This window comes from Lactuca serriola, chromosome 5 (genome assembly GCF_051521515.1).
Source record: "Lactuca serriola cultivar US96UC23 chromosome 5, Lser_US96UC23_V15, whole genome shotgun sequence".
Lineage (NCBI taxonomy): Eukaryota > Viridiplantae > Streptophyta > Magnoliopsida > Asterales > Asteraceae > Lactuca > Lactuca serriola.
The window spans coordinates 190,522,643-190,538,074 of NC_136412.1; the positions used below are offsets into that span (position 1 = coordinate 190,522,643).

General features: G+C 37.2%; 2 protein-coding genes across 2 annotated transcripts; one reads left to right on the forward strand and one right to left on the reverse strand.

Moving 5' to 3' along the window:
- The first annotated feature begins 6,998 nt into the window (after nt 1-6,998).
- LOC145050045 (transcription repressor MYB6-like) lies at nt 6,999-9,233 on the forward strand. Its single transcript, XM_078998363.1, has 4 exons — nt 6,999-7,026; nt 7,096-7,267; nt 7,353-7,542; nt 9,201-9,233. The coding sequence occupies exons 1-4, from the start codon at nt 6,999-7,001 to the stop codon at nt 9,231-9,233; spliced, it is 423 nt and encodes a 140-aa protein (XP_078854489.1).
- A 3,380-nt stretch (nt 9,234-12,613) lies between these two features.
- LOC145050046 (uncharacterized) lies at nt 12,614-13,651 on the reverse strand. Its single transcript, XM_078998365.1, has one exon. The coding sequence runs from the start codon at nt 13,649-13,651 to the stop codon at nt 12,614-12,616; it is 1,038 nt and encodes a 345-aa protein (XP_078854491.1).
- Between the last annotated feature and the right edge of the window lie 1,781 nt (nt 13,652-15,432).

Sequence of the window (15,432 nt, forward strand, 5' to 3'; positions counted from 1 at the left end):
ATTCACAATGTGAATCATCGAAAATTCACAACATGAATCCGGATTCACACGGTGAATCCGGATTCACATGGTGAATCCGAAAAGTATTTTTCACATTCACAATGTTAATATATGAATTTAGATATTTTTAGATTTTTTTTTTCGATAAAGAATAAGCTCTAGAAATTGAAAAAAAAATGTGTTCCTTGAAAAACCCATAATTATGGTTCTCTATTGAACTTTTCCCTATATATATATATATATATATATATATATATATATATATATATATATATATATATATATATATATATATATATATATATACTCAGGTTCAAATATTTCTCACATATATTGTGTGCAGGCACCAATATTAATTTAGCAAAAATTAAATTACTATTTAATCAAATAAAGATAGATATCAAATTATTTCAATAATTATATGTACATTAAATGATATCCATAATTATATATAATTCTTTTTTATGTAAACTAATTAAATTCGTAATTAATATCAGCAATATTATTCTTTCAAAATGAATTCGGATCTAGTTTTAATGTATGGGCTTGGATTTTTTTTTCATGATCCTCTCACTCAAAATGCAAGAAAGTTGCGTAGAACATGAAGAACGAAAGTGTATTCTATTATAATGAAAGTTTATTATAACAAAATACGAGTGTATTTTAGTAGAATACACTTTCGTTTTTCATATTCCATAAAACTTTGTTGTATTTCATATTCTAAAGTTCTTAAAATTTAATTCTCTATAAAATGAGCACAATCATGAAAATTTGAATTTTTTTTATATATTTATTAAAAAAACTCAAAAAAAAAAAATTCTACAATTATTATAAAAATTTAAGGAATACTTCTACTTACTATTTTAATGACTTTGTAAAAAGAATTTTTAAAAAATAAGGTGTTTTAGATACTAAACTTGATTTTAAAAGATTAAAAGTTTTTTAAAAAAATGCCGAACATAATATGATCATAATAGACATTATTCAAAATATTTATGATTATTATGATTCAATATGCTTATGATCATTAACTTGTTATGATCTAAAAATATTTTGATTCAAATATTTAATGATCCTTAATTATTATATTTTTTTATGATTCATAATTAAATAATTAAAATATTATAATGATTCAAATGTTGTATTGAACAAAAACTTTATTTAATTCAATATATTATGATCCAAATTAACATAATCCAAATTAAAATGATCCAAAAATATATGATGCATAATATCGTTATGATTTAGAATACTATGATTCAAAATTTTATAATCCAAAATTATATGATTAAAAAAAGTGTGAATGGAAAATATTATTATCCTGAATATTTTTCTTATTTAAAAATTTATAATTGTTAAACATTAAAAACTCAAACTGATATTTAGTTAAAAAATCAAAAAATAAAATAATAAAAAATAAAAAATAAAAAAAAATAACTCTACTATCTTCAAATACGTAGTAAAGATATTAAAAAAACGAAAAAAAAAAGAAAAGAAAACATGACCTACGATGCACTGCCCATATATGGGATCAAAACCCTTCGATGCAACGTCAAGAATCCCCGACTATTGTAATCAAAACAGGACACCTGACCAACGATGCACTCACTCTTGCGGTGCTCTTCTTTCATAGCCTCGTCCTGAGCCTCACGAACATGCTCTAGAAACGGGGTAACCACCATCATCCTCAAACATAGATCCTGAATAGGTGCACTAATCACCTTCGACTTAGTGCAACCGTCACATCCTAAAATACGAGGGAAAAATTTCGTCTTTAACACAATCAAAGCAGCCATTTATTATTTAAAAAAATCATTAAAGTTATTTCATAAAAAAACAGTTATCAGAGTACAATCCCAAAATCTGAAAGTTGCGGAAAATACAGGTGTTTGCGATGCGATCAAGCTAGACCCTTCCCTTTCGAATCGGAAGTACCTGAGACAATAAACAACAACTGTAAGCAAAATCTTAGTGAGTTCCCCAAATACCACATACCATACATAACATACGAGCCATGCATATCGTACATATCAAACATGCGATAGAAGAAGCTATGTGCCAACCGTTGTATTACTATTATGCCATGAGCTATATCATGGTCTTTCCTTACTAGGCCATGGACCAAAACCTTGGGTCTTACAGACGAGTGCCAGGAGCCACCTCATGGTCTTCCATGCAAGCATCTTAAAGACAACTACCATACAATCTAAAACTAACTATCTAATTAACAGCCAAAGTCCAAACTCTGGTCTTACATACAGATTTGCCAGGACCCACCCCCAAGTCTTTCATACAATGCTAACGGTTACCCACTGGTCTTCCTATAATACATAAGCCAAAGGTCTGACATTGGTTCCTTCGAACCATAATACAACGAGGAAACTCTCCTCAACAGCTGAACCCATGAATAAATCTCTGACTGCAGATCTGCTAAAATCTACGTGGTATCAAATGCCAAAAAGACAACCCATTAAGAACTAGCTCCTGACTCACAATATGAGTCCAAATTAGGGTAAAATAACTTTTTACCCTTTCTCCAACTTGGCCCAAAGTCAAGGCCTAAACCATATGACTAAAAGCCCAAAATCCAAAATAAGCATCTAAGGCCCAAATATGGCCCAATTTTCCAAATTGGGTCCAATTCCTTTCATTGGCCTTCACCCAAGAAAGTCCAATAAAGTCACAATAGCCCAACCATAAAATTCAGATAGCCCAACATGGCCCAAAGACAACTAAGCCCAAAAACGAAGCCCAAAACGAAGAAGTGCAACTCTGCTAAGTACGCGTGGTGTACTCAGCCTATACGCTCAACGTATTGCATGAAAGGCTTGTACGCGCAACGTACTCACCAGCCGTGGACAACTTTCCAAAATCAACTCTTTATCCATTAAGAGTTTGATCCAAACTCAAATCTCACTTCCTCAAGGTAGTTAATCACATAAAGTTGTGAACTTTATGTGTATGCATGGCTAAATGGGACTCTAGAACTCAAAAGGGCTTAATTCTTGACTTAATACATGCATAGGACCAAAACCACCACAAAGTTTGCACCTTTTTGCCCAAGGAACCCATAAAATATCCATATTTTCAAGGACAAGTTCCTAAACGACCTTAACTCCCCATCATCAACCAAAAGGATCAAAATCACCAAAAATGTGCTGAGAAGTAGATCCATGAAATGAAATGGAAAGGTCTGACCTTTATACATCCGAAGCCACGAAAAGGAGATGCTAATGCCGGATCTCAAAGCCTTCCTCCAAAGAGGCTAACATAAGGCTTATATAGGGTACACTAGAAAAATTAGGGTTTTTACACTTCACCCTCGTACAACCAGCGTATGAGGAATTTGACTCCCATTCTACCCTTCGCAGTACGCTAAGCGTACACCATATTACACCTCATGTACTAACCTCCACAGTAGTACTCCTTGCGTATTGGGTTCCCACTTAAACTCTAAAACACTCCGAAGGCCATAACTTCTTTGATATAAATCCGATTCCAACAATCCTTATATCCATGAAAATGTAACAAGAAGCTCTACGCTTTAACTAACTCATATCTACCATAAAATTTCCTGAACAATTATCCAAACTCCATCAAACTCTAGCTGCCTCTTTACCAAAATACTTGTTGACCCTAAACACAAATCGAACACCCAGGTCGTCCAAATTACATCACCTGCCTCCAAACGAGAAATGATTCAGAACAAGGTGTTAAAACTCTCCACCACTTGAATTAGATTTCATCCTCCAAATCGTTCCATATCATTCCCACCACAGCATACATCTTAAACAATACAATCATAACCCTGCACATATTATGGCCTCTCTAAAGGCGACCGTACCCAACCCTAGCAGAAACTATCCAACTCGCTAAGAAACAAAACCTTAACACCATAAGAAGTTCACCTATACTTTCTCGAATTCTAAAATCTTGAATTGGTCTGACTCCCTGACAGACTGCCTACATTGAACCACTACCAGACCAATCCTTATTGAAGTCCAAGTTAACAAACCCTTCCAACCCTTGACTATCTAGATGATTCCATTAGGATCAAAATCACAAACCATAGATAGTTGTAGGACACTTATACTTGATCGAAGGCTCAGATAATCCTTCGAGTAGAAGAATCATCCTTGCAACGGTTAGAATCAAACAAGAGCTGCGGAACAAGGTCAAATCAATTACTCTAAGATTATTTAATCCAAACTTCAAGTGACTTAGCATTTTCCCGAATAACAAGCAACTACACACACGAATCCCAAATCACTAATACCGCCCGAATCATCATGCTGCCCCATAGCTCCTTTCCAAATGTAGCTAAGACGTCCTTGGTCCCAACTTGTCTGCCAACTAACTGAAACACAGGATTCCCGCCCGGTTGCTGCATCAAAAGAAACACAGTCGGCTTACGCGACTTTCGAAGGAAAGCCTTATCTGGTAATGATTTCCCAAACCATCTCACCACCAAATCCAATGCTAAAAGTTAATGCTACATTACCAACTGTAGCCTTATATCATACCCGACCTCTAACGACATACCACTTCCTGATTCCAAGCATGTTGTGGCCCTACCTCGGTCTTATGAACTGACCCACCCTGGTCTAATCCATCTGAAGAAATCCATGACTAATCATGGATTAGCCACACCCTCAGTGTTGCACAAGGACCGGTGAATGCCACCAGCCACCCATCAGTCTTACAACACTCCCATGCTAACTGTCGATAGTAAAACTACGAGCTACCCCGCAGTCTTACAACAATCCTATTTTTCCATGGCCCCTGCCCTTGGTCTTACCGTTCATTTATATATCCAACCATACACATCCCGAGTCGAACGTGCACCCGACCAAGCACCCAAGTTGGGCTTGATTCATGCCTAGAACTGCAACCTAGCTCCACCAAAAGCCTGCTATCCATGACCAGGAAGGCACTAACCAACTGTTGGAAAGTTTCCTAAACTCCCAACTTACACAGTCCTCAATCCAGATGGTCTCTTGGGCCGCTTTCCCCCCTACGGGGATGTAAAACTCATCCTGGTTTCACACCTGATCTCGCTCTCGGAAATCTGAACAGTTCTCCTACACTTTGATTCTACTAATATCTCCCAGCACACATGGTTTGAAGGATTCCCATGCCATCTTACCCCATATGATTGAACCGCTAACAACGTGCACTTACTAATGCTAGTGTTCCATTACTAGCCAAGCCCAAATATTGCACAACCCTGAAGAACAGATGAACAATCCTGGAAATTCTAGCAAAACTGATTACCCCAGACACTTTTAATGATATAACACCCAAACCTTGAAACCCTCTGTACTGGTCACAAGACCAAAACCTCAGCAATAAACCACTTTTCTTAGCACTTCTAATGGCCAACCAAGATCAATTGCTAAAACCACTGAACCCTGATGATAGAACTTCCATACAATACCCCTGAACCAATCTTGACCAAGAACCAGAATAACAATCGAACACCTTGAAACCCCTTCAACAAGATGCCACCCCCCCTTCTGACCTGCTAACGATTCATGACATGCAAATGGAATATAACAATTTTTGATGATACAACACAAACAATAACAGGGAATTAAACCAAAGATAACACTTACCCAAATCTATACAAAATTCCAAACAACATAAATATTGATAACAACTAAAAAGAAGGCAAAAGATAGCATACTCGTAATGTGACATGCTGGAGTCCTGGTCTCCCTTGTTTTATACCGCAATGCACAGCTCCTCTCTACTAGGGTTCCTGCCGCACTCTCACGACCATCAGGGATCCTCAAAGTAACTGGAGCAGGTGCACTCACTTCTCCTCCCCTCATCATCGGATAAAAGCCTTCTTGTGGCCCACTTGGTTGCAGTGAAAACATAATAGGCTTGCCCTCTAAGGATAATCCATGCTGACATGACCAACCTTTCCACGCTTGTAGCAGCCCATACCCCTAGAACGACAAACTCTATCGTGTAGTTTCTCGCATATGTTGCACTGACTCTGGCCTTGCTGGCCCATGAAACGCTAATGCGAAGTCTTGGGTATCTTCCCGGAACCCTCCACTACGTGCACCTGATCTGGCCCCCTCTTCCCTAGGTTCTCCAAATCGATCTCCCGCTCTCGGGCTCTAGAAATCATATAAATAAGGGTATTGTACCCTGACATACTCACCAACTCCCTGATGTCATCCTGCAACATATCATGATACCTTACCTTCTTCATCTCCTCGTTCGCTGCATATTGCGGAACCAACAAGGCCCTCTCCCGGAACTTGGCAATGATCTCTGCCACAGTCTCAGTAGTCTGGCGGAGATCCTGAAACTCTCGCACCAAATGTTGTACCTCAATCACCGGTGCAAATTCAGCTCGGAACATGGTCAAAAAATCGTCCCACGCCATAACATCAACGACATCACCAACCACTTGAACTTATTTTTATCCTTTCTATATGGGTGATTTACCTATAGAAATCTTTGTGGTAGTCAAACCATGACATCTTATTACCATTATTTAGTCTGGAAGCTTGTGTATGTTTCCCAAAATGAGGACATGCTAGCTTACATGATGTAGACCATCCTAACAACAATGCATATGCTGGAAAATTGCTTATTGTGCACATCAAAGCTGCTCTTAGATAGAAAATTTGTTTTAAAGATATATCATATGTTACTACACCTTCTTTCTATAATTGCTCCAACTCTGCAACAACTGGTTGCAAAAATACATCTATTTTATGCTTAGGGTTTGACGGTTCTGGCACAAGTGCAGTCAAAAACATGTAAGACTCTTTCATGCACATAGAAGGTGGCAAGTTATAACGTGTTATAATAATAGGACAAGATGAATATTGTTTTCCAAATGCTTCATGTGGTGCAAACCCATCTGTAATTAGGCCTAATCTTACATTACGTACTTCTGCTGCAAATGAAGGATGACTTTTCTCAAAGTGCTTCCAAGCTTCTGAATCGGATGGATGACACATTACTCCAGCATTATGTCCATAGAAGCCATGGTTGTTGGAGGTCAGTTCCAAAAGTTGCTGGTCTTTCTTTTTAATTATTATTTTTTTAACTTATTAATATATATTATAGGTATATTACTAACATATTTGATTGGATTTGGATTTGAATCAGGGTTACAAAGATGTGGAAAAAATTGTAGACTAAAATGGATTAATTATCTAAGACTAGGTCTTAAACGAGGAAACTTTACTTCACAAGAAGCCATGCTCATAACTGATCTACACAGAACCTTGGGAAATAAGTAATTAACAAGATAAATTTTTTATTTATCTTTTGATTAATTGTTTTGAATATATTGATTTCTTTTGTTATTTGTTTTAAAAAAGATGGGCACATATAGCGAAACACTTACCAGGAAAAATAGATAGTGCAATCAAAAACTTCTGGAACTCCAACAAGAAAAGGAAGCTTCTTCCTCATGCTAACTCCTCTAGTCATACTATTGCTTCTAACCTTAGAAGTAATGAGCAAGATCAAGAGGGTTTGTTTAATTTTAGGGCTTCTGCTGCTTCTTCTGTATAACCTCAACAGCGGCTATGACCAGGTCGCCGGAAGTGGTGGTGGTTGACCTGGAGATGGGCCTAAATGGAAACACAGGTGTTGATTCCATCGGTCTTCCCAAATTACATCAGTAGATTTTCTGTTGTGAAATTTTAAGAAAAATCCCCCAAAATATCATCATTTGCCACTATCTAACATATTAGTACTAGTAAAATATAGAAAACAAATAACATCAATTACCACCATTTGAAAAATGTTGGTTGGTATCTTTATATGTGATGATTTTTTTTTAGAACTTGTAGATCTCTATTTTGGTGATACTATTGCTTGGGTAGATAAGGAAACTCCATATTATAAGAAATATGTTACTTCATTATTATTTAGCAATCTATCATATGTGACTTCTGAAATTATGTATCTAATTCCAAGTTAAATTTCATCTGTGTGGCAGCACCCCTTATGATTCTCTTCAATATTTTTGTGACTGTTAAGTTTAAACCAAAGTTACAAGAAGTATGAACTTCCATCTTGTGTATAATTATTGAGTTATAATATACTTTAAATTTATAAGCATACACTTTTTGTTTTTTGATCGGATGGTGTTTATGTTTTGCTACTCTTTATTCGTTCTTTCTCTACCAAACACGTTTTGGGTTTTGTAAAAAAATCAATTTTTTTAATACATATCAGAATATTCAACTTTGTATGATTATTTATTGATTTCAAGTTCAAAACTTTCTTAATCCTGCTTAATTTTAATTTATTATATAGGTCAATCGTTAATGAAGCTTTTTCCTTTTGAGTTAGATGTTATGAAAAAACTATTTGGGTGATGAAACAATACATATGTGTCTTCTTAAACTACGAGTTTATGATGTACTGAAGTTGTTTGATGAAATGTTTCAGAGAGAATTCAACCCATGTTTGTATTTTCTAATTATCAAATGAGTATTGATTGGTCATCTTACCTGGTAATCCTTGCTGCAATTTGTGATTGTGCTCAATAATTGTTGGCTTCATCAATCCTATTGAACTATTAACATGTACTCTTTTACATCTGTAGATAAGCTAACATTTTGGTGTCTGCTTAATTCATAGATTTTGCTGATGACCCCTACCATGTTGACAGCTCATCCAAAAGCCACATGTAAGTATATTTACACGAATACAATATTTGAGAACGTTCTACCTAATCATAGAACTTTTTTGGTGCATTATAAGGTTTATGAACTAGGTTGGAAGCAGGATTAATTCATGTTACAAGGCATGTATTTGGGAAAGCTTTATTCTTTTTTACTTTCTCTATTAATTGGATTTTTATGTTTATCTATACTCATATTTCATAATTGCAGTGTCAAAAAAATGTATTTGATCCGCTTGAAGTTGTTGCACAGATCAACTATATTTTTCTTACATGAGTTTATGGTATGCTTAAAACGCCACTTTAATTTTTATTTGATTTGTTATTAAACTGAATCTCTTAATCGGAAAATACTCCAAATAACAAATCGAATTAATCGATATTTGTTGTTAGAAGGAAAAACAACGGCTTCTAAACGAAACCATATCCACCATTTTCCGTTGCCTCAACTTTTTTCGAGGAAATTTTTTCCGTTTTTTATTACAACAATGAATTTTTAGTTTTTTTTTTTTTTTTTTATAATTTCTTTTAGATCATTGTTCCATCACTTAGGTTATTTAGTTAAAATTTTATGTTTTATGCTTTATAACAGCAAGTGTAAGTTACATTATGCATCAATGTTTTATTAAATTCTATGTTATATGCATTATAAATGTTAATTAAATATTGTTGGATTAAATCAAAATGTTGGTAAGATAGACCCAACGAATTAAAATTCTTTTTTAATATGACATAAGCGAGACAGTTTTCTTAAAATACATTGACTGTAAGCAAAACAAGTGCTGTGATTGCTGTGAAAAGAAAGGAAGAACGGAGTAGAACAGGGGATTAATTGCAAGGGTATTTTGGGGCAATTTTCTGCTGTCTTCAACTGATAAAAAGACTGCAACATACAGCTCTTTAAATAATAAAAGACTTCCAATAAACTAGGACCACGACTACCACTATTTCAATAACCAACGGGTTACTTATTGACTCCTAAAAATACTGATGACTAAATCAAATAAAACCAACGGACTAGGAAAAATAAATGACCAAGTCTTTTGTTGCAAGTTTGGATTAAAGTCAACCATGCTCCCCCTAAATCCGAAATTGCATTTCCAACATCTTTGACTCCCAAAAGTTCCTTCATTTCATTGAATTTGACCCTTGCCATTGCTTTTGTTAAGACATCTACATGTTTTTCTTCAGACCTGACATACTTCACGATGATCTTTCCTTCCTCCACACATTCACGTATGAAATGGAACCGAGCTTCAATGTGCTTGCTTCTCCTGTGAAAAACGGGGTTATTCATCAATGAAATCGCAGATTTCTTGTCTACATAAAGAACAACCGGGTCAACTTGACGTTTGGTTAGATGACTGAGTAGTGCCCGTAACCAAACACTTTGACATGCTGCAGCTGTAGCTACAATGAACTCTGATTCGCATGACGAGAGTGCAACACTTTTCTGCTTTTGTGAGCACCATGAAATCAGATTGTTGTTGAGGTAGAATGCCATTCCACTTGTACTCTTTCGATCATCGATGTCTCCTTGCAAACTACTATCGGTAAAGCCTGTCAATGCCACACCTTCTTGTTGTGAATATTTGAGACCACAATGAATAGATCCCTTCACATATCGCAGAATATGCTTCACGGCCTGATAATGTTGGGTTGTGGGTTGCTCCATGTACCTGCTCACAATCCCAACAACATATGCGAGATCGGGTCGGGTGTGAAGGAGATACCGTAAACTGCCAACAATACTTTTAAACACGGTTGGGTTCACGGGTTTTCCCTCACCATGTTTGCTAAGCTGCAACTTTTGTTCCATTGGTATTTTTGTGGGATTACAATCTGCCATTCCAGCCTTCTCTAGTAGTTTCTTTGCATAAGTGGATTGGCTCAATGAAATGCATCCGTTCTCCTGTTTTACTTCAATACCCAGGTAGTATGAAAGAGGCCCCAGATCACTCATTTCAAATTGACTTTGCATCTGTTTTTTAAGCTTTCCAATTGCACCAGCATCGATACCTGATATTATCATGTCATCGACATAAATGCCGATAATCAAGGCTTCATCACCAATATGTTTGGAGTACACCGCATGCTCCACTGGGCAACGACTAAAACCAAGAGTTTTTAAGCTCTTGTCTAATCGAGTGTTCCAAGCTCTTGGGGCTTGGCGAAGGCCATACAACGCCTTGAATAACCTGTACACCTTTGAAGTTTGATTTTCCTTCACAAACCCTTCAGGTTGGGTTACATAAACTTCTTCCTGGAGCTCCCCATTAAGGAAGGCTGATTTCACATCAAGGTGATGAACCTCCCACCCTCTCGATGCTGCAAGTGCAAGCAATAACCTGATTGTTTCCATGCGAGCAACGGGAGCGAACACTTCCTCAAAATCTACACCGTGTTTTTGAACATATCCTTTCGCGACAAGTCAGGCTTTATGCTTGATCACATTACCCTAAGAATCCCTTTTTAACTTAAATACCCACTTCAATCCAATCGGCTTGTGACCGGTCGGTAGGTCGGTGAGTTCCCAGGTACGGTTTTTTCAATTGCTTCCCACTCGTTCTTCATTGCAGCCTGCCATTCAGCATGTTTCACAGCATGTGAATATGTTGTGGGTTCGTCTTCATCTATGAAGTACAACTGATCATCATCAAGATCCACTCTCTCGGCCCGAGCATAGACATCAGCAAGTGATCTGTACCCTCCTGGCCCACATTCACTTGAGTCGCTAGTTAGGGAGTCACCAAAATTGGGTGTAAGGGAGTTGCTTCCTTCACTTGAATGAGTCGAAGGCATGTCGTGTGCATGTAAATTCTCCTGTAAAGAAGTGCTCAAGGGTGTAACAGTACCAGATGGTTCCATTTCTGATTGTGTCTCATGATTAGGACTCCAATAATCAGTGCTATGCACTGTGAACGATGCAAACTGTTTAGAATTATTTTCTTCTTCTTGTGACCAAGAACAACTTCTTTCCTCTTCAAATTTCACGTCCCTACTGATATACAACTTCTCAGTTTTGGGATCATATAACCGGTATGCTTTGGTACCAGGTTCTATGCCCAAATGAATCACCATTTGACTACGATCATCAAGCTTTCTTAAGTATGGCTTTGGGACTTTCATATGACCTACACAACCAAAAATCTTTATGTGACTAACATTTGGCTTCATACCTGACCATGCTTCATATGGGGTACAATCAGTCAATGCTTTAGTCGGAAGTCGGTTCAAGATGTACACAACATGCCTCACAGCTTCACCCCATAAACTCACTGGTAGAACCTTACTCTTCAACATACTCCTGGCCATTTCAACAATGGTTCGGTTTCGTCGCTCGACAACACCGTTTTGCTGCGGGCTGTACGGTGCAGTAGTTTGCCTTACAATTCCGACTTGTTCACAGTAATTTGTAAACTCATGTGAAATGAACTCTCCTCCTCGATCGGTTCGTAGTTTTTTGATCCTTTGATTGGTTTGGTTTTCAACTGCTGCTTGATATTTTTTAAACGCACCAAATGCTTCATCTTTGTTCTTCAACATGTAAACCCACATAGCACGGCTGTAATCATCAACAATTAATAAAAAAAAATACTTGTTTCCACTTTTTGTTGGTGGTGAAAGTGGTCCACAAAGGTCAGCATGAACTAATTGAAGGGAGACTGTGGACCTATTCTGGGATTGAGACGGGAAAGGGTTCCGGGTCTGTTTCCCTACCAAGCATCCATCACAAAGTTGATTTGGATGATGTATTTTGGGAAGACCATCCACAAAACCTTTTGTAGCCATAGACTCCAGAGCACCAAAATTCACGTGACCTAGACGGGCATGCCATAACCATGCAGCCTCATCCAACTTTGCCATTAAACACACATTTTCACATTCTTCAAGGGTTACTTTGTATAACCTATTTGGGGATTGATGTGTCTTTATAAGAAGCTTTCAATGCCTGTCAAATACCCATAATATTTCCCCATCCATGAAAACCTTATTACTGCCTTCTGCAAGTTGACCCAAACTTATGATGTTATTGCATAAGTTTGGTATGAAATACACATCTCGCAACAGCCTTTGTTCGCCATTTTTACACTGGAATAGAATTGAACCCTTGCCCTCGATACGAACCAAAGGATCATCACCAAACTTCACTTGACCCTTGATGCTTGTATCCAAATCTCTAAACTTTGATCTCTGACCCGTCATATGATTGCTAGCGCCATTATCCAAGCACCACAAATTGGATTTGACAGAATTATCTTCTTGGGGCCGGAGCTTTAGGTTCACATACTTTTCATGTAGCAACACTACATCAGAAACCTCATCCATGCAAGCTGCCATGAGAAGAGCGGGTTCATCTTCATGAGTATGTGCCAAGAGTGCTTCCTGTAGATTTCTCTCACGCCGAGGCTTACGACACTGTGATGCGAAATGCCCGATATCATCACATTTGTAGCATCTTAGTGTGCTATGGTCACGACTCCCACCAACACCTCGTCCTTGTTCACGATTTTGTTGATGTGAGCTGTTATGTTCACGATTTTGCTGATGTGAACCGTTATGTCGGCCACCTCTTCCGCTACTTGTTCTTCCTCGGCCCCTACCTCGTCCTCTGTTAAAGTTCCTATTTTGTTGTTGATGATAGGATTTACCACTAGAAGACGACTCTCCTTCTTCCTTTTTCTTACTTCTTGATTTCCATTCCTCTTGAGTCAGGAGTAGCTGGGTAGAGACGTAATCAACTTGCCCACGAACACGCTCCTCATGAGCTTTAAGTCTTCCTACCACCTCTTCGACCAACATCATGTCGAGATCACCAAATTGCTCAATAGTAGAAGCTATGTGTAAGAACTTCATAGGGACTGCTCTTAGGAATTTCTTAACCACATATGACTCTTCTATTGTTTCTCCCAAGGCTCTGATGTTGTTTACAATGTTGTTCAACTTCATTGCAAAATCATCAATACACTCTGTCTCCTTCATCATTAGACACTCGAATTATGCCTTCAATGTCTGAATCTTAGCATTCTTCACACGATCAGCACCCAAGTACATTGTTCTCAATGTCTCCCATGCCTCCTTTGCCGATTTCTTTTCCGCCAGTGATAACAACATCTCTTCCGGGATACCTTGATAAATGGCAGCCATTGCCATCTTATCCTTCCTCTCTTCCAAAGTTGCTTTCGGATTTGAGGGCTCTACCGCGTCCCAAACTCCTTGGGCTTGCATGAAGACCTTCATTTTTATGGCCCATGTGGTGTAGTTGTTCTTGGCTAACATCGGGTAATGAAGAGTAATCTGACCATCTTGCTTCTTTCCATCCATAGGGGTATTACGAGGCATGTATTTTGGCATATACCAGCTTCAAACTGAAGAGCAACCTAGTATGCTCTGATACCACGTGTAAGCAAAACAGGTGCTGTGATTGCTGTGAAAAGAAAGGAAGAACAGAGTAGAACAGGGGATTGATTGCAAGGGTATTTTGGGGCAATTTTCTGATGTGTTCAACTGATAAAAAGACTGCAACATACAACTCTTTAAATAATAAAAGACTTCCAATAAACTAGGACCACGACTACCACTATTTCAATAACCAACGGGTTACTTATTGACTCCTAAAAATACTGATGACTAAATCAAATAAAACCAACGGACTAAGAAAAATAAATGACCAAGTCTTCTGTTGCAAGTTTGGATTAAAGTCCAAAGTTGACTAGGTATCGATACAGGTGACCCTTGGATCGTGTGTAAACAAGATGAGGCTCCAGATCCTATTGTAAGCTCCAGCCGACCCGATCCGACCCGACGCAACCTGTATACACTAATTTTTTTTTTTAAAAACTTAGTAATTCTAACTATTTGGATAGATAAGCAGATGTAATGGCTTCTATTGTGACGCTTTTACCCCCAACAAGCCTTACAAACCCAAAATTTGGACAGAGGCATGGCTAGCATTGTAAATAAACTTATTTGAAATGAATTGCCCTTTAACTTTTTGTTATTTTCCATATGAGCCCAACAGATATAAAACATCAAATCTATCAACATGAAGCAACAATAAACACCACTTTTATCGAGAGGCTGACTACATATTGCTTCAACAAAATGGGTAATGATTCTTCCACTGTAACTTTTACTTTTTCCACTGAATCGATCTTCAAGTGTTATGATTATTGAACTTTCAACACCTGCCTACTTACTTAACCAACATCTAATAGTGATTAGTGGCTGACAGGTTACTTTTAACATGAAAATCTTATCGTTCTTTGAATTTTGATTGTACTAAACTTGAATACTTCTCTTTTATTACATGTATGTTTATTACTTATTAATTGTTACATAACAATTTGTGACTAAATATTGAAAAAATTATAATTTCAGTTAGCTAGAAGGAGTGTAGTTCACCAGATGAGGTTAGTAAAAGACAAGGCTACCCCTACATTGTATTGTTGAGTATAGGTATTCAGTTATCTCACTTTAGTTTGATTTTATAGGGTATTTCAATTACCAAGCAACATCACTTATTATCAACAATAAGCACCACTTTCCAATTGAACAAATCATTTTACTTATTATCAACTTTTTGGTGGCTGATGTATGCAGATATTTACTCAAACAGGCTGCCGCCTTGATTTACCTTGTAGGAGTTTAGGCAGCTACTGTATTTATACATATCACATGGTAATTAATCTACTTTGTACTTATGCTTTAACATCCTTTAATCTTATTTTGACATAATATTTATTATCTTTTTTACAACCATG